General features: G+C 50.1%; 1 protein-coding gene across 1 annotated transcript; it reads right to left on the bottom strand.

Annotated features, from left to right (window-relative positions):
- Nucleotides 1–1,295: 1,295 nt before the first annotated feature.
- Nucleotides 1,296–8,785, bottom strand: LOC311202491 (olfactory receptor 14A16-like; the record flags this gene model as incomplete). Its single annotated transcript, XM_084277076.1, has 2 exons — nucleotides 1,296–2,222; nucleotides 8,768–8,785. The coding sequence occupies 2 exons, from the start codon at nucleotides 8,783–8,785 to the stop codon at nucleotides 1,296–1,298; spliced, it is 945 nt and encodes a 314-aa protein (XP_084133202.1).
- Nucleotides 8,786–26,414: the final 17,629 nt, after the last annotated feature.

Below are 26,414 nucleotides of genomic sequence, written 5' to 3'. Positions count from 1 at the left end.
TCTCTACCAGGATCCACCTTCAAACTTTTTAAATGAAAAGGTGTTCCTGGCATGAAAGCTCCGCAGGTAGCACACCAGCAGTCCCATAACCTTAGCTATTGACAGACTGAACTTCTGACATACAGTGGTTTTGCCCCAGCTGAAAGTCGGGCAGCACGCAGCCACTTCTTCTTTAAGAAGGATTGGGGAGGGAGGAATTGAGGGGGGGAAAGGGAGAGAGAAGAAAAACCAATGAATCCATAACCTCAAGGATTGGGAGAAGGACAGTTTGCTGCAACAGCAGAGAGAGAGAAACAACAACAGGGCTTTGTAATAAAATATACAAATCTGGTGATACACAGTGTGATTTCTCACCCAACTGCACAGCTCAGAACATACAGCTCAGAGCCATCCCAAAAATGGACCGCCCCCAAAACCCTGCATCCTGGAGCTGCCTCCTCCTTCCCCCTCCAATTTCCCATTTATGCTGAGCATGACACAATTGAATGGAATCCCCTTTTTGGCCAGTTTGGATCACCTGTCCTGGCTGTGTCCAGTCCCTTCTCGTAAGCAGGGAAATATGAACAACTGAAAAGTCATTGATTGCTTGGCAACAACCAGAAACATCAGAGTGCTATAAGCACAGCTCCCATCCCAACTCCCAAATGCTGCATTCCACTGGCTGCTGGAAAGAAAGTTAACTCTATCCTGGTCGAAACCAGGACATAACAGAGCAGTTCATTAGACTTCTGAAGGTCAAAGCAGAGATCAGACAGCCAAGTGGCATCTGAATGACCAAAGAGCAAGCTGAGGTGGAAAACTGTGAGCAAAGTGAAGTTCATACATCCACCTAGTCTGCTGAAAAGATGTCCTTAGACATGGACATCTTAGGGGAGGTGGAAACACCTGAATGATGAGGGAAATGAAAGAGACAGACTAGCAGCAATGCAGGTACAGGGGAAGGTGAGTATTTCTTCGACTACCATCAGTACCAATCCTGGAAAATCCAAAGTAGTCAAGTGATTCAGCTTAAGAAAAATGTTTTCAAATATAAGTAATAAATAAATAAATAAATGTGCCCCTTGCAGGCAGACATGATGCAAAGCAAGCACAGCTCATCATTAGGCAGTATCTGGGTCACACAAGATCAGAAGATATTTAATTTGGAATGGGATAAATGTGGACCATGTTATTATGGTTTAGACAAAACAGAATAAAAAAGAAACCAACAACAAAACCCCTACTAAATCAGTTTTGTCCTAACGTGAGTTCCATGGCCAGTCATATGCAGAAGAATATGAGCAGTTTATTCCTGCTTAGAAACATCCAGTCATTAGTTTCCACACAGCATCCTTGAGCTCCTGGTTCCTCATGCTGTAGATGAGGGGGTTCACTGCTGGTGGAACCACTGAGTATAGAAATGTCACTACCAGATCCAGAAATAGGAAGGAGATGGAGTGAGGCTTCAGGTTGGCAAACAGAGCAGTGCTGACAAACAAGGAGACCACGGTCAGGTGAGGGAGGCAGGTGGAAAAGGCTTTGTGCTGTCCCTGCTGCGAGGGGATCCTCAGCACAGCCCTGAAGATCTGCACATAAGACACCACAATGAACACAAAACACCCGAAAACTAAGCTGGCACTGACCACAATGAGTCCAGTTTCCCTGAGGTAGGCATCTGAACAGGAGATCTTGAGGATCTGGGGGATTTCACAGAAGAACTGGTCAACAGCATTGCCATGGCAGAGGGGGAGGGAAAACGTATTGGCTGTGTGCAGCACAGAATTGAGAAACCCACTGCCCCAGGCAGCTGCTGCCATGAGGACACAAGTTCTGCTGCCCAGGAGGGTCCCGTAGTGCAGGGGGTGGCAGATGGCAACGTAGCGGTCATAGGCCATGACAGTGAGAAGAAAGTGCTCTGTGACGATCAAAAATAAAAAGAAAAACTCTTGAGCCACACATCCTGTGTAGGAAATGGCCCTGGTGTCCCACAAGGAATTGGCCGTGGATTTGGGAACTGTCGTGGAGATGCAGCCAAGGTCAAGAACAGAGAGGTTGAGGAGGAAGAAGTACATGGGGGTGTGGAGGTGGTGGTCATGGACTATGGTGATGATGGTGAGGCCGTTGCCCAGGAGAGCAGCCAGGTAGATGCCCAGGAAGAGGCAGAAGTGCAGGAGCTGCAGCTCCCGTGTGTCTGCTAAGGGCAGGAGGAGGAACTGGCTGATGAAGCTGCTGCTGTTGGACACCTGCTACCATCAAGTGTGGAGACCTGTCCAAGAAGGAAAAGGCACAGTGAGAAATTAGGGAAATCTTCTTGGAGGAAAAACTCTTGCAATTTCTCTTAATGACATTCGGCATTGTTAGGATTGTTCCCTTGGGAAGGAACACGCTGAGCCCCAAAGTTACTGGTGCTTCTCATCTAATTCCTGAGGAGGTTTCATGCCAGGAACATCTTTCAGCCCCTGCACCTTTATTTTCAGTAGAATTGGTGGATGTTTAGCATATTTGAAGGCTGTTTCTGGTAAAGCCTGAAAATGAAGTCAGGAACTGTTAGGACCAATCCCTTGGAAGTAAAAGCCCTGAGTCCCAAAATTAGTGGTCCTGTTTGTACTCTACATAGGGAGGTTACAGGCCAGGAATATCTTTCAGCCCTCACATCTTTTGTTTGGGGGACATTGCTGGATGTTTAGCATGTTCACAGGTGGATGCTGGTAGAGCCAAAAAATGATCTCAGACACTTTTAGGACTCTTCTCTTGTCTAGGACAGACCTGAGCCCCAAGGTTACTGGGTCTTCTTGTGTGCTCCCTCATGAGGTTACAGGCCAGGAACTTCTTTCATCCCTCACACCTTTTGTTTTGGAGCTAGTAGTAGTGCACTTTGTCTGTTTTGAAGGTGGAGGACTGTTGAGCCGTGTAATGACGTCAGGCACTCTTAGGATCATTACCTTAGCTGGGAATGTCCTGAGCCATAAGGTCACTCATGCTGCTAGTGGGTTACCTAGGGAGGTTTCAGGCCAGGAACCTCTTTAGGGCCTCGCCCCTTTTGTTTGGGAGCTATTGCTGGACATTTAGCAATGTTGAAGGTGGATGCTGGTAGAGCCAGAGAAAGATGTCAGTCAATATTAGGACCACTCCCGAGGTTAGGAATGCCCTGAGACAGAAGGTAACCTGCTCTGCTAGTGGGCTATCCTGGGAGGTTTCAGGCCAATAACATCTTACAGCCTTTACAGTTTTTTTGGAACAATCACTGGATGTTTATCACTTTGGAAGGTGGACGCAGATATAACCTGAAAATGATGTCAGGCAATGTTAGGACTGTTCCCTTGGAAGGGTAAAACCTGATCCCCAAGGTTACTGGTGCAGCTGCTGGGCTACAGGGGAGGTTTAGGTCAGGAATATCTTACATCCCCCCATGTTTTGTTTAGGAAATATTGCTGTACATTTTGGAGATTTGAAGTTGGACTCTGGCAGAGCACAAAAATGAGGTCAGGCACAGTTAGGACCATTCCCTTTGCTAAGAATGCTCTTGGCCCCAAGGTTGCCAGGGCTGCGTGTGGACTACCTGGGGGGGTTTCAGGCCAGAAATATTATTCATCCCACATAGATTTATTTGGGAGTAATTGCTGTACGATTAGAATTTCAAAAGGAGGACACTGGAAGAGCCAGAAAATGATGTAAGGAAAACCTCTTCCAATTAATAGGGAATTCTCTCTGTATTCAGGAGGACTTTCGGCAGGTCCCTTTTGAAAATTCTGTTTTGTGTTGGATCAAACAAGGTACCAGCTGGAGGAGAGTTAGCTCTAGGAATTTCAGAACTCAGTCCTGCCTTGCAGCAGTAAGGAAATAGAAGGATGTTGTTATCTCTGACTAAATCCCCTATGGATAGGAATGAAATTTTCAGCACTGTCACTCCAGTTTCACCCAAGGGCAGAGCAGAGCTTTGGAGCTTGGGTTTTCTCCTGCCTGTACCTGAGGAGTGTTTCTGCTGTCAGAGCTCCCTGACATTGCTGCTGCAGTGCCAGTGAAACCTTCCCCTGAGGGCAGAGTGGGGAGAGCTGCTCTGTCCATCAGCCCTGCTCTCAGTTGCCCTGTGGGGGGGCTCTGTGATCACACCCTGCTGTTCCCCACAGAAGAAACTGGACCCCACAGAGAGCTGAGGAATCCAGTCTCACAGGGCAGAGCTCCAAAGCCCTCCTGCGGTCTCATCCTACCCAAGGAGCATCTCAGCTCCCCACTCACAGGGCTCATTGCAGCTGCCCATGCCCAGGCGATGAGCGGCACTGCCACGGGGGGAGAAAGGCAGCAAGGACAGGAGTGGAAACAGGGAGAAATGCTCCAGCCCAGGCTGGAAGGACAGGGACAGACAGACAGGCACTCAGGGGTTTCTCCTCGCCATGGGTTGGGCTGCCAGTGAGAAGGCTCAGCCTGAAACCCTGGAACTCTGGGCTCAGAGTCTGTGCTGGGTGGCAGAAACCAGGGGATCACTGTGGGAAAGTGTCTGCACTGTGGGGGATGTCAGGGAGGTACCAAATCCCCACTGCCAGGGCATTTCTGGGAGCAGCCCCTTCTCGCTCCCTGCCAACGTCTCTGCTGCCTGGAACTGTCCCTGAAGCTGCTTCTCTTTTCCCATGTCACCTCCAGCTTTGTGCTCACAGACCTCATCCAACCTGCCCTGTGCTCAGCTCTGCTCTGCAGACCCCTCCTGGCATTAGGGCACTGCCCCAGGGAACCTCTGTGTGTGCAGGGTTCCTGAAATACCCTGACAAGTCCTAATGACCAATGAGTTTGCACTGCCTGCTGCAAAGTTATCAGGAATAGCTCAGCTCCCACTTCCCACACAGTCCATAATAGCAGAAAATTCAAAGCAAAGTCTCTTTACCTGGAGTGGAAAATGCATCCTTGGTGTTCTTAAAAAGTCCCTGGGAAGTTCCCAGGGATCAGCTAGAGGTGGGAGCAAACCTGGCCCATGCAGCACACTTTGACAGCAGAAGGACCCTACACTGTCCTTCCATGGGTCACACTTGCCACCCACAGCTTCTGGCTGTGGTGCTGATGGAAGCCCAGCAGTCAGGCTGAGTGCTGACACTGGCAGCAGCAGAGTCCCTGCCCCAGGACACAGTCCCTGGGATGCAGACACCCTGCTCACAAAGACCTGGAGTTGTCCCTAAGCTGCTGCTCTTTGCCCATGTCACCTCCAGCTTTGTGCTCACAGACCTCATCCAACCTGCCCTACGCTCAGCTCTGTTCTCCAGACCCTTCCTGGCATCAGGGCACTGTCCCAGGGAACCTCTGTGTGTGCAGGGCTCAGCCCAGGCTCCAACATCTTCATGAGAAACAAGATTTCACTGCATATTCTTGAGGGGAGAAATAAGTTCTCATCTACCACACTCAGCACAGCCCACAGGAGAGGAAAAGTCAAAGCAAAGACTCTGTCTGGCAGGAAAAATATTCTCTTTGGAATTTCTCAAGGATCAGCGTGAGCTGGGAGCAATGATGACCCACACAGCATTCTCCTGTGCCAGAAGGACCATACACTGTCCTTCCATGGGTCACTCCTTCAACTCACAGCTGCTGTCTCTATCCCTGCAGGGATCCTGCTCACAAGAACAGCCCTGGGTGCACACGCTGCTTCACACCTCTGCAGCCATGCCCAGGAGAAGACAGCTGTCCTGCCCTGGCCCTCTGATAGGGCACAAGGGCATCCCTTCCAGGCAGCACTTTCTGGTCCTATAGAGAACCTGTCCCCCTGACAGACCCCACACACTGTCCTATGTCTCAGCTTTAGGAGATCCCTCCAGGAACAGAACCTGCATTGCCCTGCACCCACAGACATACCAGGCAGAGTGCTGTGGAGATTTCTCCTCCAGAGAGCTCTCAGCATCTATCAACTCTCTCAGCCTCACAGGTCTCCTCTCGGTGCCTACAGGCAGTGTCCCCAGTGCTGTGAGCTTGGCAGAGGAGCTGCTCCTGGGCAGAGCTGTCTCTCTGCAGCGCCGCAATGTTTCATGAGCTCCTACTGTCCCAGGAGTCCAGCCCAGCTCAGCAGAGGAGCAGGTGAAGACGTCACATACTCCATCCCTTCTGGGCTCCTTCAAGGTGTTCCTTGAGCTCTGGGACTTCTGTCAGGAAGTTCTCACTGACATTCCCTCTCTTGACTGGGGAGAAATCCTTGTGTCCAGCAGAGTCCTTTCTCCTGATCAAACCAGAGCTGGGCAGAAGAATCACGTTTCCTTGTCTCCCCATGAAAGGACACCCAGGCAAGGAGAGGAAGGGGACTCTTTCTCCTTGGGGAGGGTAAGGAGTATGGGAAGTGACTCGAGGCACTTCAGCCCTGCTTTTCAGCCCTGGGGCTTTAAAGGGACACAGCTCTGTCCCATGGCTGCCTCCAACCCACCGAAGCTGGGATTCCTCTTGCCTCAGTTCCAGTGGGCACTAAAGAGGCACCTGCTTTCTTGGAGCTTCTGGTCCCACCTCCCATGGGAATTAATGGGGGAGGAGGCAAAGAAGGAGGTGTTCAAACACCAACACCCGGTAAAACCTGAGGGGCCAGAGGTGCTCCAAGAGATGAGCAGGGAGATCCAAGGTCAAGGAATCACATAAAGTTAGGAGTTGGAAGGGACCTCAAAAGGTCATCTAGTCCTACCCCCCTGCCAGAGCAGGATCATCTGGACTAAACCACACAGGAACACATCCAGGTGGGTGTGAATGTCTCCAGAGAAGGAGACTCCACAACCTCTCTGGGCAGTCTGTCCCAGGGCTCTGGCACCCTCACAGTGAAAGAGTTTCTCCTGACGTTCACATGGAACTTCCTCTGCTCCAGATTGCACCTGTTGTCCTTCGTCCTATCACTGCCCATCACTGAGAAGAGCCTGGCTCCATCCTCCCTACTCTCACCCTTTACATAATTATAAACATGAACATGGTCACCCCTCAGTCTCCTCTTCTCCAAGCTAACGAGGCCCAGCTCCCTCAGCTCAGAGGAACTGGCCAGCATTGCCCCTCTGCAGAAAGAGGACCAGCTCAGAGGACATTGGGACAGGCTCCTGGAATGGCTGCATGTGAAACGTGGCCAGGCAGGATCCAAGGATTCCCACAGGGAGGCACATGCCAGGGGGTGGCCTGTCACTGGGAAGCTTGCCCCACCTGGCTCTGGGCCTGTGAACAATGCTGCCTGCGGTTAGAGCGGCACCCCATGGAAGAGACCCCCCTCCATCTGAGAGAGAAAAAGACCCTGTGGGAGGCCTGGCAAATCGACTCTATTGGAGCCCTTGGGAAGGCGGAGGGGAAACAAGAGTATTAGTGGGAGTGGAAATCATTCCTGGCCTAGTCCCAGCCCAGGCATTTCCAGGAGCAGCAGGAGAACACCCAGGGCGGGCCCTGACCAATTGGTTTCACTTTCTGCCAACCCCCAGTCTGTTCATTCAGACCAGGGCAGTCATTTCACTGCTGCCAAGGGGCAGGAGTGGGCCAAGGAAGGAGGAGGCAGGTGGATATTTCACACCCCATATTACCCCCAAGCTAATGGGATAGTGGGGAGAACTAATGGGCTTTTGAAAGGGTTTTTAAAAGCTCACAAGCCACACTGGGCAGAACGACTCTGGGATGCAGTTCCCCAAGTCAATGATTGCTGGGGAAGAAATGAATGTCCTGACTCAATGCCTTTTGTCCCAAACCCCTAGCTTTAAACTCAAACCCCCACACTCCCAGCACCCCAGAAAAGCCAGTTTTCTCTGCTGTTCTGACAGTCTTGGTAGAAATGCCGACCATTGGGACCGTTCCCCTCGTACTGGCTGAGCCCCTCAACAAATACGCTTGGAAAGCAAAAGATGCCCATGGGAAGGAACACAAAGTCAATACAAAGTGGATTATTCCATCCTTCTAATAACAATCTAATTCCGGTTCCTTAAAACAAACCAAGTCCATTTTTCTTTCTTCTTTCCTTTCCAGATGGAATCTCTGACACCTGCTTGAAGGAATAGATGAAGCTGTTAATTGTCTGTATAGTTTAGTTAATAACTGCTTTGTTAATATTTATAGGACGTTTAGCAGACTATCACAAACATTGTTTTGGTCGACCATTCTCAACACCTTTAATATCTGGGGAAACTTTTGTGCCCCCCTCTTCAGCCTGGGGTGGCAAAATGGATTTATAACTTTAGGCCAGCAGGTGCCCAATGCTTTTAACCTGACAAATTCTATTGGAATGAGGAAACAAAACCATGGAAAAACACAGTTCCAGAGAAGGGGGAATATTGTCTTAATCAGAAGGACGACAATGGAGGTTTTGTGGGTTGTAGTATGTGTGATTGGACCTTCAGGTCTGGAAATCCTTGTATCTTCCCTGGGTGTCGACCATTAACTGTTCAACTTATAATCACTCTTCCTGTCGAAGGTGGCATGTTACAGTGTATGTTGAGCAACACCACTGATGAGCAAGACTCATCCCTCCATGGCTAAATTGGTCATGGGTCAATGAAACTGGTGATAAAACCCAATTTGATAGCTTTTGGCCTAATACCAATCTTATGGGAGTTGAGATATGGAGGGAATCCAACCCTTTGGTTTGTGGCATAACCTGGTTGGCATAACCAACCAGGAAGTTACCATTCAGTGTAACTATAGGAATCAGGTAGGAGCACAGAGATGCAATCTTTGGATTAATGGAATAAAATCAAATAATTGAATTAAGCATCCTTTGGGCTGATAAAAAACACCATCTATTTTGGAACTCCCTGTAGATCCAAATTAAGGTACAAAGGGAATGGACCATTTGGCTTTAAAAGGTCATTACTGGAATTGTGGCCACCATGCTTATTGAAAATGACCAAATAATTGGAGGAGAGCATGTTACACAGCTTATATACACCCCTTCTTTTTGTTGTTGTTGTTGTTGTTGTTGCCAGACCAAAGTGGAAACAGTTTGGGAATTAAGGTCTATGACGACCTCAGTCGATATCGAGGGTCCATTGGTGTTTCCATAGCAGGTCATTGTGAAGTGTCGGGGTCACAAAGACCAAGAGATACTGCATTAGGAATGGATGGAAGTGAACTGTGTTACTATTAGACAAACTAGGAGGAAAAAAAACAACAACTAGAAAAGCTACTAAATACGCGCTGGTCCTAACGTGAGTTACATGGGCAGCTCTGTGCAGAAGAGGATGAGCAGTTTATTGCTGCTTAGAAATACCCAGTCCTCAGTTTCCACACGGCATCCTTGAGCTCCTGGTTCCTCATGCTGTAGATGAAGGGGTTGACAGCTGGTGGAAACACTGGGTAAAGAAATGTCATTACCAGGTCCAGAAGATAGGCAAACACATCATTTTGAGGATAGTGTTGTGATGCAAGAAGTCACTGGGTGGATGTGTGGATGAGCTGGTGGATTTGTGCTTGTGGGAACAGCTGTTGAGGACGGAGAGACAGCAGTACAGGCAGGGACATTGTGGGGTGGGAATGAGGTGGAAAAGCATGTTGTGTTCCTTCAGCCTACAAGGAAACATACCCAGGCGTGAGGCAGTGTGGCACGGGCTGTGGTGCAGATGGCCAAGGGTGCCAGACAGGCTGAAAGGGCTTGATATGTCTTTGCCCCCTTGGCTGTTGCTGCTGGCCCTGCCACAGGGGCCTCAGGGAAGACACATTGTCCTCATGGCCATGGAGTATGGCTGACTCCTTGCACCCACCCAAGGGGAGATCACCATGTGTCATACCCCTGTCCTTCCCTTGGCATCACACTCCCCACATCCCAAAGAAGAGCCCTGAGACACAGGTGAGGGTCAGGATCTCCCTGCCCAGGGGCTGGGGGTCAGCACTTGGCATTTCTGCTTCATCAGACCAAGCCAGGGTGTCCTCAGCATCAGAGCTGCCTGTGCTTTGCCTGGGTTTGTCCTCATGGCCTCCAGTTGTCTGCTCAAACGAGCCCCTGGGGAGGCTTTGTCAGTAATAACTCCCAGTGGGGCCTGTTAGTGCTTCAAGGTACTTTGGGCATTACTCCTGACTTGAACTTCTGGAGAGGTTTCTTCACTGTCCTCCTGGTATCTGAGGTCTCTGCACTCTACTAGAGACACCATGGGGCTCATTAACATCCAGAAAGCCCTTACAAGCATGTCTATTAATGTAATTTTCTTTCAAAAATTAAGACTTGTATAAGTACTTGGAGAGGTTTCAGTTGGGTGATGAAAAAATGAAGGTAATTTCACAATGGAGGACTTTTTCATATAAAAAATAATGTTTCTGTCATTTTTCAGTCCATGGAAGATGTTATAGCAGCATTTTACAATGGATGCTGGCCCAGAGTTCTCCTAAAGAGTTCTGGACAGGCAGGAAAGGCAGTCTCTTGAGATCCAACCCTGTCTGGTGAACCTTGATCTCCCCCAAGCCCAGCAGTTCCCTCACTGGCCTCCTGGGACTCCCAACACTTTTCCTCACATCATCTGTGCTCACAGGCATAGACAGATTTCTCTGACAACAAACAGCAGTTACACATGATCCAGTTTAATAACCATGAAATCTCTCTCCTCAGCTGCCTGCTACGGCCAAGCAGCGTGTGAAGGGGGTCAGCTTTCAGAGGAGATTCTCTCCCAGAACAGTTTGAATCAGATACATAGAAAGGTCACTTATCAACACCCTGAACTTCTGACAGAACAGTTCATTAGAATTCTGAAAGATGAGATGTTTTCCAACTCTGTGAAGCTGAAAGCATAAACCAGACAGCTGAGTGGCATCTGATGGACCAAAGAGCAACAAGGGGTGGAATCCTGTGAGCAAAGCGAAGTGCGTACGTCCAGCTAGTCTGTTGCAAAGATGTCCTTAGGCATAGTCGTATCATCAGGAGAGGTGGAAACACCTCAGTGATGAGGGAGATGAAGAGACAGACTGGCAGTTATGCAGGTACAGGGGAAAGTGAGTATTTATTCTGCTGCTATCGGTACCAGTCCTGGAAATTCCCAAGTAGTGTCTGCAAAGGCCAGGAAGAAGAACTGTCTGATGGAGCTGCTGTTGGACATTTGCTGACTCTAGCTATGGAAAAGTGTTGCAGAAGTAATAGAGAGAAGTTAGGAGAAGTTTATAACATGGAAACTAAACTGGTGGATTTTTCTCTCAAACTACCAAGTGTGCGTGAGGAGCAGAAGCCTCTCCCATGGGCTCCCAAAGAGCTGGTCTTCAGTTCTGGGTGTGGGAAAATGGGGCTGACACACACTTTCCATCAGATGAATTTCACTCATGGGGAAGGGGATCCTGGCAACTTGCCTCCAGCCCCAGTAATTCCCATGGGAGCTGGGACAGCAGCTCCCAACCAGAAGGTGCCTATTTTGTGCCCACCATAACTGGACAAGAGGAATCCCAGCACTGGTGGATTTGTGGAAGCCATAGGCCAGTGCTGCACCCCCTTCCAGCCCCAGGGCTGCAAAGCAAGGATGAGGTTTCTCGAGTCACGTATCATACCCCCTACACTCCACGGGGGAAAGAGTGCCCTCCCCATCCCTGCCTGGGGGTCCTGCCTCCTCAAGGAAAGGTGATTCTCCTGCCCAGCTCTGGTTTGATCAGGAGAAACAACTCTTATGGACAGAAGGATTTCTCCCCAACCAAGGGAGGAAACATCAGTGAGAACTTCAGTGTCTTTCCAAGTTGGTTGTCTGGAGCTCCAGGGACACCTTGAAGGAGCCTAGAGAGGATAGAGTACGTGATGCCTTCACCTGCTACTCTGCTGTGAACGTCAAAAGAAGCCTTGCCAGCAGGTCAAAGGAAGTGATCCTCCGCCTCTACTCTGCCCTGTCAGGCCCCACCTGGAGTGTTGTGTCCAGTTCTGGGCTCCCTGGGATAAAAAAGACAGGGATCTCCTGGAGAGAGTCTAGCAGATGGCTATGAGAATGATTAAAGGACTGGAGCATCTCCCCTATGAGGAAAGGCTGAAAGAACGGGGGCTGTTCAGCCTTGAGAAAAGAAGGTGAAGAGGGGATCTTATTAATGGCTATAAATATTTCAAGTGTGTGACACAGAGGGAAATAGCAGCCTCTTTTCTGTGGTCTGAGGAGTCAGAACAAGGGCAATGGCTACAAATTGGAGCACAGGACATTCTGCACCAATATGCAGAAGAACTTCTTCCCAGTGAGGGTGAGGGAGCCCTGGGACAGGCTGCCCAGGAGGTGTGGAGTCTCCATCTCTGGAGAGATTCCAGCCCCATCTGGACACCAACCTGTGTGACATCTGCTAAGGAACCTGCTTTGGGAGGGGGGTTGGACCCGATGGTCTCCCAAGGTCCCTTCCAACCCCTATGATTCTGTGATTCTGTGAAAACCAGCATTGATGGGCAACTGCCCCAATTCCTGAGCTCTGGTTTGATCTTTGAAACGCCCCATGTGCTGGAGAGCTGCAGGGAGGGACAGCGACTGCAGAGCAACGCTGAGACCCGCCTGACAGACGAGGTGATGGTGGCCACAGAGCAGCCCAGGGAAGCTGGTTCTCTTGGCTGTCAAATTGACACCCTGAGATGATGAAATCCCAACAAAGGGGCACAGGCTCATGTCGATCGTATTCACCTCTCCGCCCAAATCACGTCACTCGCCACTCCTGGGAGGGAACACCTAAGGTTGGGGTAGAAAGGACAGCCAGGAAGTTACTCCTGGGGTAGCTGCTCCCCAATTCCATGGCTGGCAAAATTCTGCTGTTTCAAGGAAATCCACAAGATGGCCTCGTCCTCCTGAGCCTTGTCTCTCAGGGGACCTTTGGGCTGGGGACCAGCACTGAAAGCGGCCCTGTGATCACAGAGGGCTTGCCCCAGGGGAAGGTGTTGTATTGATAAACTATAGTTTTCCACTTCACAGGGACAGAAATGGGGGGAAAGCAAGGCTTTTCAGGAAGCAGTGTGAGTTCTGCTTGGCTTAAGCTCTGCCTAAGTCCTATCAGCAGGGTGGGTTTGTTCCTACATGCTGTATTGTTAACACAGGGAAGTTTCGCTTCATCCATATAAGTCTTTCTCTGCTCTCCCTTAGGCTGCAGCTTAAAGAACTGGAGTAAATCTGGAGGGACGCCCCTGACTGGGAGTAAAATAAACTGCTATTGTAATGAATGGTGTCCCCAACATCCCTTGGTCAGTGGTGAAAACAGCCTGAGAATGGGACCTTGAAATATCCTACTCTATTTCAGGTGATGTTGTTTTGTCAAAGAAATGAGAAATGGGATGAGATACCTGTGGAGGTTACCCCTTGCTGGAGGCCGAATGCCCATCCAAATTGTTTTATCACTCCCCTTTTCAGTTGGACAGGGGAGAAAATAGATATTGAGAGGTTCAGGACTTGACATAAGGACAAGGAGAAATCATTCCACAATCAGTGTGAGAGGAAAACGGACAAAACACAGAATAAAGGAAAGAAAACTCACTAATTTATTACACTACACACAGAGTGACACCAGAGCCGGGCAATGAGAAGTACAACGAGATCTTAAAGCCCCTCTCCCCACCCTCCCTTCTCAGCAGACTTCACTTTAGTTGGGATTTTACTCCCTTCTTACCCCCCATTGTGGCACAGGGAGGGGCAGGGACTGGGGGAAATGGGTGTTTGGGTTAGTTCCACATGAGATATTCTCCTCCTTAGCGGAGGGGGACATTCCTCTACCCCTTGCCCTGCTGCACCATGGGGTCCCACCCACAGCAGACAGTCCTTCATGAACTTCTCCAACATGAATCCTTTCTCATGGGGTCACCAGCCTCCCCCGAGCAAACTTGCTCCATCTGGATCTCTCCCTTGCTCATCTCTGTGTCTCTCTCTCTCTCCATGGGCTGCAGGTGCTGGCAGGGCCTTGCTCCAACACGGGTCACAGCATCTCCTGTCTGTCTCCCCCTGCTCCAGCGTGGGGCCTCTCCAGGGGCTGCAGGGGGGGTCTGGGCCTTGTCCATGGGCTGTGGGGGGACACCCGCTCCACCATGGGTTTCTCCAGGGGCTCAGGGGCATCTTTCTCTCCGGCACCTGGGGCGCCTCCTGACCCTTTCCCTGGCCTTGGTGCCTGCACAGCTCCTCACATCTTCTCACTCCCTTCTCTGGGGGCACAAAGCAGCTGCTGGTGGGTTTTTGTCTCCTCACTGTGACTCCCAGATGCGCAGTGACGATCGCTGATGGGCTCGGCCTCGGTCAGCAGCGACTCCGGCCTTGAGTCAGCCAAGGTTTACTCTCTGGGGCCTGCAGAGAGCTTCTGGATGCTTCTTGCAGCAGCCATCTCTGCAGCCCCCCCCTTCTCCTCCAAAACCCAGCAACGCAAAACTGCGACACACACTGATTACACCAAATATAAAAACCAAACCATACATTTCCTGTGGGCAGATTTTTCTCTTTCGCAGATACACCGCGACTCAGTCGCTCACCACTCCCACCAGAGTCAACTCACTTCACTCACACAAACAGTTTGTCAAATCTAAACCAATTTTCAGTACTCAGTTCTTTGTAACAATGTCCAAAGTGAATACCAATCAATCAGTGCCACCAGAGCAGTGATTCCCCGTTGGGGAATGGAACCCTGGTCTCCCCTGTGACAGGCAGGAGTTCTCCTGCTGACCCACAGTGCAGGACGCTGTGACAGAAGGACGCAGCAGGACTCCACACTCACTTCGTGCTTCTCTGCACATCTCAGTCAAACACATCCACACAAGTTCTTTATAAGACAAATCCAAACCAAAACAATACCAGATACAGTTATGGAGATTCCAGTCATTAGCAGCAGTTACATGTGACTAACCAAGTGTACACATCAGGCACCAGTGACCTGGGATACGGCACTCGCCTGGGACGTCTCCCGACGACTTACAGTATCCCCAAACGACCGGTCTCCAAAACCCAAATACCAAAATACCCAAGGATACCAAATACAGCCAGGCAGACACCAGAACCAGGAGCTTAAAGAACTTTCAAAGAAGGCAGTAATCATCGGAGGATGCTCCTTTTCTGCTCCATCAGTGAGCTGAGCAGGGCAAGGAGTCCCTCCGGGAAATCCAGGGTGTGCCTGGGGAGTCCTGTTCCTTATGGGATCCTGCACCCCAGCAGAGAGGGTCCCATCTGGGTGCCAAACTGATGCCTCAGAAAGCCGGAATCAAAACTCACCAGCCTTGGTGACTGTTAAGCAGGGATCCTTTACTGCAGCTCTGGGCACACAGGGGATCGCTCGTCCCAATGTGTGTGCCCATTAAAGCCAAATTTCTCCTCTTTATACAGATTAACTCTACATATTCATTATAGAGTCTAAGAAAGGGCAGGGTTATGCAGATTATTTTCAGGAAGTCATTTACATTCACTCCTCCCAGGTAGAGCATGCTCAGGGACACTCATGGGGTCTTCTGCTCTTTATGGTTTTCTCCATAGTTTCTATAACTCATTCCTGCACAAACTCATTAGTAGCCCTTTTTAGCTCAAAGTAAGAAAGACTGATGACCTACTAGTTCCAACCGGCCTGGCTTGCCTTGATGCATACATGGTGATGGTTATTTCCTTACTTCATCACTTCACTGTTTACCTAAGAGATAAAGCTTGCATACCAGAGCTGGAAGCTCTGAAGGCTGAGCTGAAGCAAGAGCAGCTCCGCAACCAAGAGCAGCGCCGCCGCTTCGCTGCCGAAACCCAGGAGCTGAAGGCGGCTTTGGCCAGGGAGCGGCAGGTGCTGGCGGAACGGCTCGAGTCCCAGTGGGAGCAGCAACAGGTTCTGTCGGAGCACCAGCTGCAGGAGCTGAACCAGCGGCAGCGGGTGGCAGAGACCCGCCAGCTGCAGTGCTGGAAGGAGGCTGAGTTCCGCCAGACACAGGCGCTGCTGCAGCAGGAGTGCAGCACTGCCACTCGCCGGGCTCGCCACCTGCAGCAGGCCCTGGCTGAGGAGATGGTGAGGCCCATCAGGGGCAGGGGGGAGGCCCTCAGCAAGCTGCGGGACATCGTCACCAAGCTCCAGTGGGAGAGGGATGGCAACCAGCCCACCCGTATCCGCATCCTTCAGAACCGGCTGCGGCTGGAGAGGGATCTCTTCATGTTCTTCCTGCAGCGCTTCGAGGGTGAGCTGCCCACCTCCCCCAGCACGGCCCAGTGCAAAGACCCTTCTGGGCAGCAGGGAGATGTGGAGGAGCAGAACTCCTGCTCCACTGGCAGAAAGGAGCCCCAGGCCCTGGCAGCACCACAGAAGAGTGTGTTAGAAAGCCAGAACGCCGGGCACCTCACAACAGGCAACACTGTGGCAGATGCTCAGCTCCAGGTATCGGAGGGGGAAGAGCTGGTGCTGCCTGGCAGCATACGCAGCCAGCTCCTGGAGAAGAAGACCCGCCTGCAGCAACTTCTCCAAGACCTGGAGAAGGGAGGGAGTGCCATTGAGGTGAAGACCACCCAGCTGAGAATGGAAGGCTCTCCAGAAGTGTGCAAGGAGGCAGAGAAGCTGCAGCAGAAAAGGGCTCAGCTCACTGCCCTTGCCATGAAGCTGGCTGAAAAGTCCAGGGACCTGGAGCAGACCATGGATGACCTGGGCAATACTCCAGTGCCACAGCACATCCACAGCTCCACTGAGGAACTCTGCACGGCACCGGTTCATCAGCAGCAGGGTGGAGAAATGGGAGAGCCTGGGCAACTCACACTAGTGTCAGGGGAGCCAGACTCTGCCACCCAAGGAAACATCTGTGTTCCAACCCAGCTGGAAGAGGCAAAGTCCAAACTGGAAGCCAAGAGAGAAGTGGCAGAAAGGAGCCCACAGCTGGAGAAGGAGCCAAAGGGGACAATGTTCATGCTCCCAAGGAAAGGCAGGCGTTTGTGGAGGCCTCAGGCAACACAGAAAAATCCTGCAGGGCTTTCAAGCCTGCTTGGTTGCCTTGAATGACCAGTTGGGGAAGCCAAATGGATGCCAGAATCTGTACCAGGAACAGGAACGGCTGGAAAGATCCAGCTGTATCAATTCCAGGCAGCACCAGGCTCCCCGCGACCAGGAGTCCATCCTCCTGGAGGCCATGAGAAAACAACCAGCCAAGCTTCGAGCCTTTGTAGCTCGATACAGCTACGACCCTTTCCATGGCCCCAACCAGCGGCCTGAGCTGGAGCTTCCTCTCGTTGCTGGACAGTATGTTTATATCTATGGAGATGTGGATGAAGACGGGTGGGATGTGGGCGAGCTGACAGATGGCACCAGAGGATTCGTCCCTTCCAACCTTGCTGAAGAAGTCTCCAGTGAGGCACCACCCGATGACAGCGGAGACTCTTCGGATGACAGTGACTGCTCCTTTCTTGCCAAACCTTCTCCATAAAGCTTTCCTTGATGATCTCTCTGTGTAATCTCAGTCTTGCCCCTTTGTGTATGTGAATGGAAAAAGATCTTTATCATCACACACATGCCACTGCTTCAGAAAAAGGGTTTCTAGGATGATGAGTCAGAAAAAGAAATGGGAGGGGAAAAGGAACAGTGGGGCAAAGAGGAGGAGAAGGTAGAGAACACAGAGGAAGGACTATGCTGACAGGAGGAGAAAGTAACAGAAGAGTGGAGGAGAGGAAGAGAGGGAGAAAGACAGAGAGAGAAGGCAAGGAAAGGGAAAGGGCCAAGGGCAGGAAAGGGGAGTAAGAAACAGGCAGAGCGAGGGAGCAGCACCGGGGGCAGTGGGAGGAGAAGGGGGAAGAGAGGTGAGATGGACATGGGCCAGGGAGCAGGCCAGAGTGACAGAGGGGAAGGGGTGAGGGAGGGAGAAGGAAAGGAACAGGGAGCAGGACACGGAGCAGCGCAAGAGCCAGAGGAGGTTACTATGCAGCTCTTTTTATTAAATAACTCTAAGGTTGTATAAAATCCCTTAATTTATTTTTTGTTGGTTTCCTTATCTCAAGTCTCCCTTTTTCTTTTTCAAAAGACCCTTGGTGTTCAGAAGTCCATTGCTCTCCTGGGGGTCTTTTCACTCCATAACAATGAATCCCAGTAGGTCGCTTTTGTACCTCACTGGCTGTGGAAGTTGTTAGCAACACCTGGTATGGTCCATCCCACCTTTCCCTCAAAAATTTTAATAACCCCCCAATTTCCAGGATCAAAAGCATGTAATGGGGCAGTCTGAACCTTCAGCTCTGGTCCCTCATACACGTTTATTAATTGGTTTCCACTGTTTTCCCAGCGATACTGTGTAATTCCGCAAGGCAGAATCTCCTAATCAATGTAGGGTCTCTCCTTTATCTTTGGAGTCCTGAAGGTCTCTGGAGATCTGAAAGGCCCTAAAACAGACATGGAAGGTCCCAAAGTGCATGTGGACGTGCCTGAGGTGGACTTGGAATGTCCAGAAGGGAAAATAAAAGGCTCCAAATTTCAGCTGCCAAAGTTGAATCTCAAGGGGCCAAAGTTGTCCATGCCAGACGTCGATTGGAACCTGAAGGGACACAAAGCGAAGGGAGAGGTGGACGTTGCCCTGACGAAGGTAGAAGGTGACTTGAAAGAACCTGATGTTAACATCAAGGGGCTGAAAATAGACATTGAGGTCCCAGACGTCAACCTGGAGTGTCCAGAAGTCAAACTGAAAAACCCCAAAGTGAAGATGCCTCATTTCAATGCGTCCGGCCTGAAGCTTCCTGTGGTCTTCCAGACAGTATCCCAAAAGGGCTTAAATTTCCCTTAGCCCCAGGTTTCACTCGTACCCTGAGTAGTGCAATAGGCCATGCCTGATTCCAATACAGGTTTGCTTATTGATCTCTTTCTGCTTCTGTGAGAAATGCCAAAGGTCCTAAAGAACGGACTTGTGGAAGACGTAGTAGTGAAGCAGTAATTTATTAAACCTTCTTGCCAGAGCAAAGACCTAGCAAAGTGGGCACACCTGTGGGCAGAGTCTGCAGCATTTTTATACCCTATTCCCATCCAAAATCCCTCCCTTGTTTACTAAGGGTTAGGTATTTCCAAGGTTTACAGATGCCTTATTCACAGTAGTACATAATATAATATGCATTGCATGTCTGTCAGGTTCCTGCTTCCCATTAATATTTATGGGGATCACTAAGTTCTCTTACATACCCCTTAACTGTTGCATATTTGTTTTGTCTGGACCCATTGAAGCCAAATGCTCAAATGCTGCCTTTCATAGAATCATAGAATCATAGAAAGGCATGGGTTGGAAGGGACCCCAAGGATCATAGAGCTCCAACCTCCCTGCCACAGGCAGGGACACCAACCTCCAGCCTGCATCTACACAAGGTTGCCCAGGGCCCCATCCAAACTGGCCTTGAACACCTCCAAGGATGGGGCATCCATCAATTCTCTGGGCAGCTCGTTCCAGCACCTCACAACTCTCTCTGTAAAAAAATTCTCCTTAATATCAAATCTAAACCTTCCTTCCTTTAGTTTTAATCCATTGCCCCTTGTCCTGCCATTATCTACCCTTTTAACAAGCTGATTCCCCTCTTGTTCCTCTGCTCTCTTCAGGTACTGGAAGGCTGCAATGAGGTCCCGCCACAGCCTTCTCTTCTCCAGGCTGAACAAGCCCAGCTCCCTCAGCCTCTCTTCATAGGGGAGGTGCTCCAGCCCTCTAATCACCTTTGAGGCTCCTCTGAACCCTCTCCAACAGTTCTATATCTTTCTTATATTGTCGGCCCCAGACCTGGACACAGGACTCCAGATGGGGCCTCACAAGGGCAGAGTAGAGAGGGACAATCACCTCCCTGTCCCTGCTGCCACCCCTCTGCTGATGGAGCCCAGGATACCATTGGCCTTGCGAGCTACAAGAGCCACTGCTGGCTCGTGTTAAGTTTCTCATCCACCACAATCCCCAAGTCCTTCTCAGTAGGGCTGCTCTCCAGGAGCTCTTCTCCCAGTCTGTATCCATGTCTGGGATTCTCCTGGCCCAAGTGCAACACCTGACACTTGGCAGTGTTGAAACTCATTAGGTTCCCCCACACCCACCTTTCCAGCCTGTCAAGATCCCTCTGGATGGCTCCTTTCCTTCTGGTGTGTCACCCACACCACTCAGCTTGGTGTCATCCGCAATCTTGCTGAGGGTGCACTCAATTCCATCATCGATGTCATTGATAAAGATGCTAAAGAGCACCGGTCCCAAGACAGACCCCTGGGGGACCCCACTTGTCACCGGCCTCCACCTGGACACAGACCCATTGACCACCACCCTTTGGCTACGGTCTGTTAACCAGTTTCTTATCCACTGGATGCTCCACCCATCAAATCCACATCTCCCCAATTTAGAGATAAGGATGTGGTGGGGGACTGTGTCACAGGCCTTGCACAAGTCCAGGTGGATGACATCAGTTGCCTTCGCTTTATCCCCCGATGCTGTCACTCCATTACAGAAGGTCACCAGATTGGTGAGGCACAACCTTCCCTTGGTGAAGCCGTGCTGGCTGTCTTGGATCAAGTGTTCATCCCTCATGTGCTCCAACATGTCATCCAGGAGGATCTGTTCCATGATTTTCCTTATAGTTTTACTTTCTTTTCTATTACTGTTTTGGTCTTTCATAGGTTGTGTTGTTTATTTTACTTTTTCAAAGAGGAAATTGTTTTCCAGCTCTAGGGTGTCCTGGTTTCAGCAGGGATAGAGTCAATTTGCTTTGTAGTAGTTATGTGGTGCTGTGTTTGTAACTTAGGGTGAGAGCAATGTTGATAACATTGTTGTTGCCAAGCCCTCAAGGGCTTTTCAGCTTTACATGCTCTAGTGAGAAGGCAAGTGGCACCCAGGAAGCTGTAGGGGACACAGTTTGGACAGGTGACCCAAACTAACCAAAGGAGCCTGGAACAGGCTGCCCAGGGAGGGGGCTGGGTCTCCTTCCCTGCGTGTGTTTAAAAAAAGGGTTGATGAGGTACTTAGGGATGTGGTTCAGCTTAGGATGGGAATGGTTGGACTTGATGATCTTAAAGGTCTTTTCCAACCTTGTGATTCTGTGATTCTCTGATTCTTTTTAATGTTTTCATAAATGACCAGACAACTGGACTAGAGGGTGTCTTAAGTAAATTTGCATGTGACACCAAATTGTGAGGAGCTGTTGACTCTGTTGAGGGTGGAGAAGCCTTGCAGAGACCCAGACAGGTCAGAGAGCTGGGCAATCACCAACAGTATGAAGTTTAACAAGGGCAAGCACCAGCTCCTGCACCTGGGAAGGGGCAGCCCTTTCATACATACTGGGGGGTCAGACGCTGGAGTGATTTGGGGGTCTTGGTAGACAGGAAATTAAACACGAGCCAGCAGTGTGCCCAGGCAGCCAGGAGAGCCAAACGTATCCTGGGGTGCATCAAGCATGGCATTGCCAGCTGGTCCTGGGAGGGGATTGTCCCCCTCTACACTGTGCTGGTGCAGCCTCACCTTAAGTGCTGGGTGATGTTTTGGGTGCCACAGTACAAGTGGGACATAAAAATATTGGAAAGTGTCCAGAGGAGGACAATGAAGATGGTGAAGAGTCTGGAGGGGAAGTCTTACGAGGAGAGGCTGAAGTCCCTTGGTTTGTTCAGCCTGGACAAAAGGAGACTTTGGGGAGACCTCATTGCAGTCTGTGGCATCCTGAGGAGGGGGAGCAAAGGAGCAGGTGCTGATCTCTCTTTGGTGGCCAGTGATAGAACCCGAGGCAACAGCATGAAGCTGTGACAGGGGAGGTTTATGCTAGATATTAGGGAAAGGTTCTTTGCTGAAAGGGTGGTCAGGCCCTGGAACAGGCTCCCCAAGGAAGTGGTCACAGCACTGAGCTTGACCAAGATCAAGAAGCATCTGGATGATGCGCTCAGTCCCGTGCTCTGACTTGGCTGGCCCTGTGTGGAGCCAGGAGTTGGACTTGATGACCCTTATGGATCCCAAGGAGATTCTACGACCGTGTCTGAAATCACCACTTAGCAGTGGATCTGCACACCAGCACTTGTGGTTGCTCTCTAGATTTCCCTTCCCCTTGGACCATTCAGACACCTCCCAACCATCCAGCTGCTGCTGTGAGTTTCAGGGAGTTAAACCCTTGCCTTTCTGGCAGTTGTCTGACTCATTCTGTCTTTAGCCAACTCTTCAGTTGCAGTGATTTCACAGTCTCCTTCCTCACTAAAACATCTCTCACATGGTTAAGCTTTGTGGAAGGTGAACCTCACTGGTGGCAGATTGCACTTGGCATAGAGTGAGGAGTGTTTAATTTAATGTTGAATCTTGTCAGGTTTCTTTTGCTGGTTGGACAATAACTGCCTCTCTGCTGCCTGTGTGCAGCCAGTTCTCTAAGGAAAGCAGGGGAGCTGGTACAGAGGGGCTGTAATACCCCCACTGTGGAGTGCAGAGAGAGACCTGATGTAAGGACAAGGGATGCAAGTCCCAGTTGGCTGGTGAGAGTCATGGTGGGCTTGTGGAGATGTGCAGCAAGGTTGTCCCCACTGCCTCAAGGGACCCTTTTTTGGACCAGTCCAGACCTCCTTAGGAGGCACCCTGGATCAATCTCAGACAGAGGTTGTCACCTCTCCTGTACAGTAAAAATAATAACCTACACCCTGAAAAAGAAATCAATTTTACTCTGAGCTCCCTTTGAAACTGCTTCAATGATCTGTACATCTCTTGAAGACCTGAATATAATTACATGAAGAGACATAGCTCATTAGGGCTTGCTTGTTTGTTTAATGAGCCCTGGGGTGCATTTGGTGCTGAGTCCTTGAAGCTCAGGTACTGAGAGGAGGTTACACAAAAAACTCCATGTCAAAAGCCAAAGTACCTGAAGTATTAATGAGTCCCGCTGAGAGCCATTGCTGGCTGAGCCTCCCCAGGGACTCGTTAGAACAGGTAATTGGAGGCCATGTTGGCTGGTAGGCAAAGGCAATGTACAAGCAGCTGAGATGCTGAGCAAGCCCTGGGTTGGTTTGATGAAGCAGAAAGGCCAAGCCCTGACCCCCAGCCCAGGGAAGACAGGTCCTGGCCCTCAGGCATTGCTCAGAGCTCTTCCTGGGCCAGCACAACGTGGGATGTGTAATGATGATGGAAAGGACAACGGGATGAGAGTACCCAGACTTACCAGGGGTATGTCAGGAGACACTGCGCCCCACCCCAGTTCATTAGGACAACATTTCTCATTGTAGGTTCCAAAGCCAAGCTCCATGGTAAAGAAAGAAAGACCAGGGAGACCCTCCATCCCCTATCAGATTCAGGAGGAGACGTATCATCGAAAAATGAGGACAAGGCTGAGGTGCTTAATGAAATCTTTGTCTCTGTCTTGAGTTGTACAGAGGAGCAGTTGTACTGGGAGAATCCAATTCCCTGAGCCAGGAGACAGGGACAGGGAGCAGAATGACCCCACACCAATCCAGGAGATGATCCTCCTGCTGCACAACAGAGATGTGCACAGATCTGTGGGGCTGAATGGGATGCACCCAAGGGTGCTGAAAGACCTAGCGAGGGGTGTTCACCAAGCCACTTTCCATCAGTCCTGGCTGCCTGGAGAGGTACCAGAAGACTGGAAATCAGTCAACATAACCCCCTATATAAGAAGGGACAGAAGGATGATCAGAGAAATTACAGGCCTGATAGTTTGACTTCAGTCCCAGAGAAGCTGATGGAGCAGATCATCCTGAGTAGCATTAACCAGTTCATGAAGAACCCTCAGGTGATCAGGCCCAGTCAGCTTGGGTTCATAAGGGCAGGTCCTGTTTGACCAATTGGATCTCCCTGCATGACAGGGTGACCTGCTTCTTGGACAAGGGAAGGGCTCTGGATGTTGTCTACCTTGACTTTAGCAAAGCCTTGGACACAGTTTCCCACCACCTTCTCCTTGAGTAGCTCACTGCTTGTGGCTTGGAAACTGTGGTGGTTCAGCCCCAAAAAATGGCTGAGCACCACATGCTGCTCACTCACTCCTGGAGGAGAAGCAGACAGAGCCTCTGTGGGTTGGGATAAGGACAGTTTACTGACAAAAGCACCATAAAAGGGGAACAAGATCAGTCCCAATTGCACTCACACCCAGTGACAGCACAGAGGGTACCTTACAAACCCAACAATAGCAGAGTGCTGCACCATGCCGTGACCACCCCTCCCCAACCAGCACCTTTGACAAGGAAATTATGTCAGTGTGCTGGTTTTGGCTGTGATGGAGTTAATTTCTTTTCTAATAGCAGATGGAATGCCATGTTTTGGAGTTGGGATGAGAGCAGTGCTGATAACACCCTGATATTTCTGGTTGTTGCCAAGCAATCAAGTAATTTTCAGTTGTTCCTATTTCTCTACTAAGGAGAAGGAAGGGGACACAGCCAGGACAGGTGACCCGGGCTGGCCAAAGGCGGTATTCCATGTCAATTACATCATGCTCAGCATAAAAGGGGGGCTGGTTGGAGGAGGAGGAGGCAGCTCCAGGACGTGCAGTTTTGGGGACGATCCCGTTTTCAGGACAGCTCTGGGCTGCACGGCCTGAGTTGTGTGGTTCAGTGAGAAACTCCATTGTGTATCACCAGTTTCATATATTTTGCTACAAAGTCCTGTTATCATTGTTGTATCTCTCTGCTAATCTAGTAAACTATCCTTATCCCAACCTGCAGGGTTTTGTTTCCTTGTCTTTTTTTTTTTTGTCTTTTCTTTCCCACTCCACCCCACCTTATTTTCCCGCTCACACACTCCCTTTTAAAGAACAAGCGACTGTGTGGTGCTCAGCTCTCAGCTGGGGCAAAACCACATCTACTAAAATTCAAAAGAAATCTATTCTTAAGAACATGAAAATTCTGATATAAAAGTTATATTAATTGTCTCTTAAGCTGCATCTCCATCAATCTATTCAGCATGATTACATTTCATTGAATCGACAGGGCCAGCAATACAATGAAGAAAATGATCAGTTTGTTGCTGCTTAGAAACATCCAGTCCTCAGTTTCCACATGGCATCCTTGAGCTCCTGTTTCCTCATGCTGTAGGTGAGGGGGTTCACTGCCGGTGGAACCACCACGTAAAGAAATACCTCTACCAGGTTAAGTGGTCTCTGGAGACTGGGCAGGGACCAATGGCTCCAAGTTGGAACAAAGGAAAGGTGACAGAGCCCTGGGACAGTCTTCTGAGTGGGTAGTAGAGTCTCCTTCTCTGGAGATATTCAAGACCCATCTGGATGCCATCCTGTCCGACCCGTCCGAGGACTCTGCTTTTGAAGGGGGGGCTTGGACTTGATGATCTCTGGAGGTCCTTTCCAACTCCAATTCTGTGAATCTTAATCTGTAAATAGGGAGGATATTTAGAGGGGTTCTTCAGGTAGGCAAACATGTCAGTGATGACAAACAAGGAGTCCACTCCCATGTAAAGAAGGAATGTGAAAAAGCCTCTGTGTCATCCCTGGTCCGCGTGGATCCTCAGCACAGCCCTGAAGATCTGCACATAGGACACCACAATGAACACAAAACACCCAAAAGCCAAACAAGCTCTGGCCACAATTTCCCTGAGCGAGGCCTGTGAGCAAGAGAGCTTGAGGATCTGGGGGATTTCACAGAAGAACTGGTCAGCAGCATTGCCATGGCAGAGGGGCAGTGAAAATATATTTGCTGTGACAATATATTTAATAAGGAATTAAAAATTATCTGTTGCTTTTTGCTGTCAGTGAAAGGAGAGAGAAAGTGTAAGGAACTTTGCAGACAACAAGGTTGGTGATGTAGGGGGAGAAGGTCCTCAAAGCCCCGCAGTAGGGATACCCTTGTAGCCCATGCAGAAGACCATGGTGAATGAGGCTGTTCCCCCTCAGCCCATGCTGGATGATGTGGAACAGTGATTCTACATGCAGCCTTGAGACATCACAGTGCTCAGACAGGTGCAGACACCTGAAGGAGGCTGTGAGCTCATAGGAAGCCTGTGCTGGAGCAGGTTTGCTGGCAGGGCTGAGAGGACCCAGGCTGGAGCAGTCTGTTGCTGAAGGATGGCACCCCATTAAAGTGACCCACCCTGGAGCAGTTGGTGATGATTTGAAGCCATGTGGGAAGGACTTACGTTGGAGGGGTTCATGCAGGACTGTCTCCTGTGGGTGGGACCCAATGCTGGAGCAAGGGGAGACTGTGAGGAGTCCTCCCATGAGGGGGAAGGAGCGGCCGAGACAATGTGTGATGAACTGACCCCAATCCCCATTCCCCATCCTCCTGTGCTGCTCAGTTAGAGGAAGGAGAGAATTAGAGAGTGAAGGGGACCCTGGGAAAAACAGGGAGGGATGGTTGTGGGTGTCTTAATTATTTTTTTCTTTCTCATTCCTCTGCTCTCATTGGTTGGGTAATGAATTAGATGGGTTTATGGAGAGTAACTCAGGAGAGTGACCTCTGCATGATCTCTCCCTGTCCTTATCTTGACCTTTTGTTACATCTTCTTTCCCTTATGCAGCAGAGGAAGGGGAGCGATAGAGCAGCTTTGGTGAGCACCTGGGTCAACTCCCTTCTACAAGAGGTTGAAATGTAGATGTACATGGGCATGTGGAGTCAATGGTCATAGGCTACAGTAATGATCATTAAATTCTTGCCCAGGAGAACAGCCAGATAGATGCCCAGGAAGAGCCAGAAGTGCA

Source organism: Gallinula chloropus, assembly GCF_964237585.1.
Source record: "Gallinula chloropus genome assembly, chromosome: 30".
Lineage (NCBI taxonomy): Eukaryota > Metazoa > Chordata > Aves > Gruiformes > Rallidae > Gallinula > Gallinula chloropus.
This window is presented reverse-complemented; position numbering and strand designations above follow the sequence as displayed.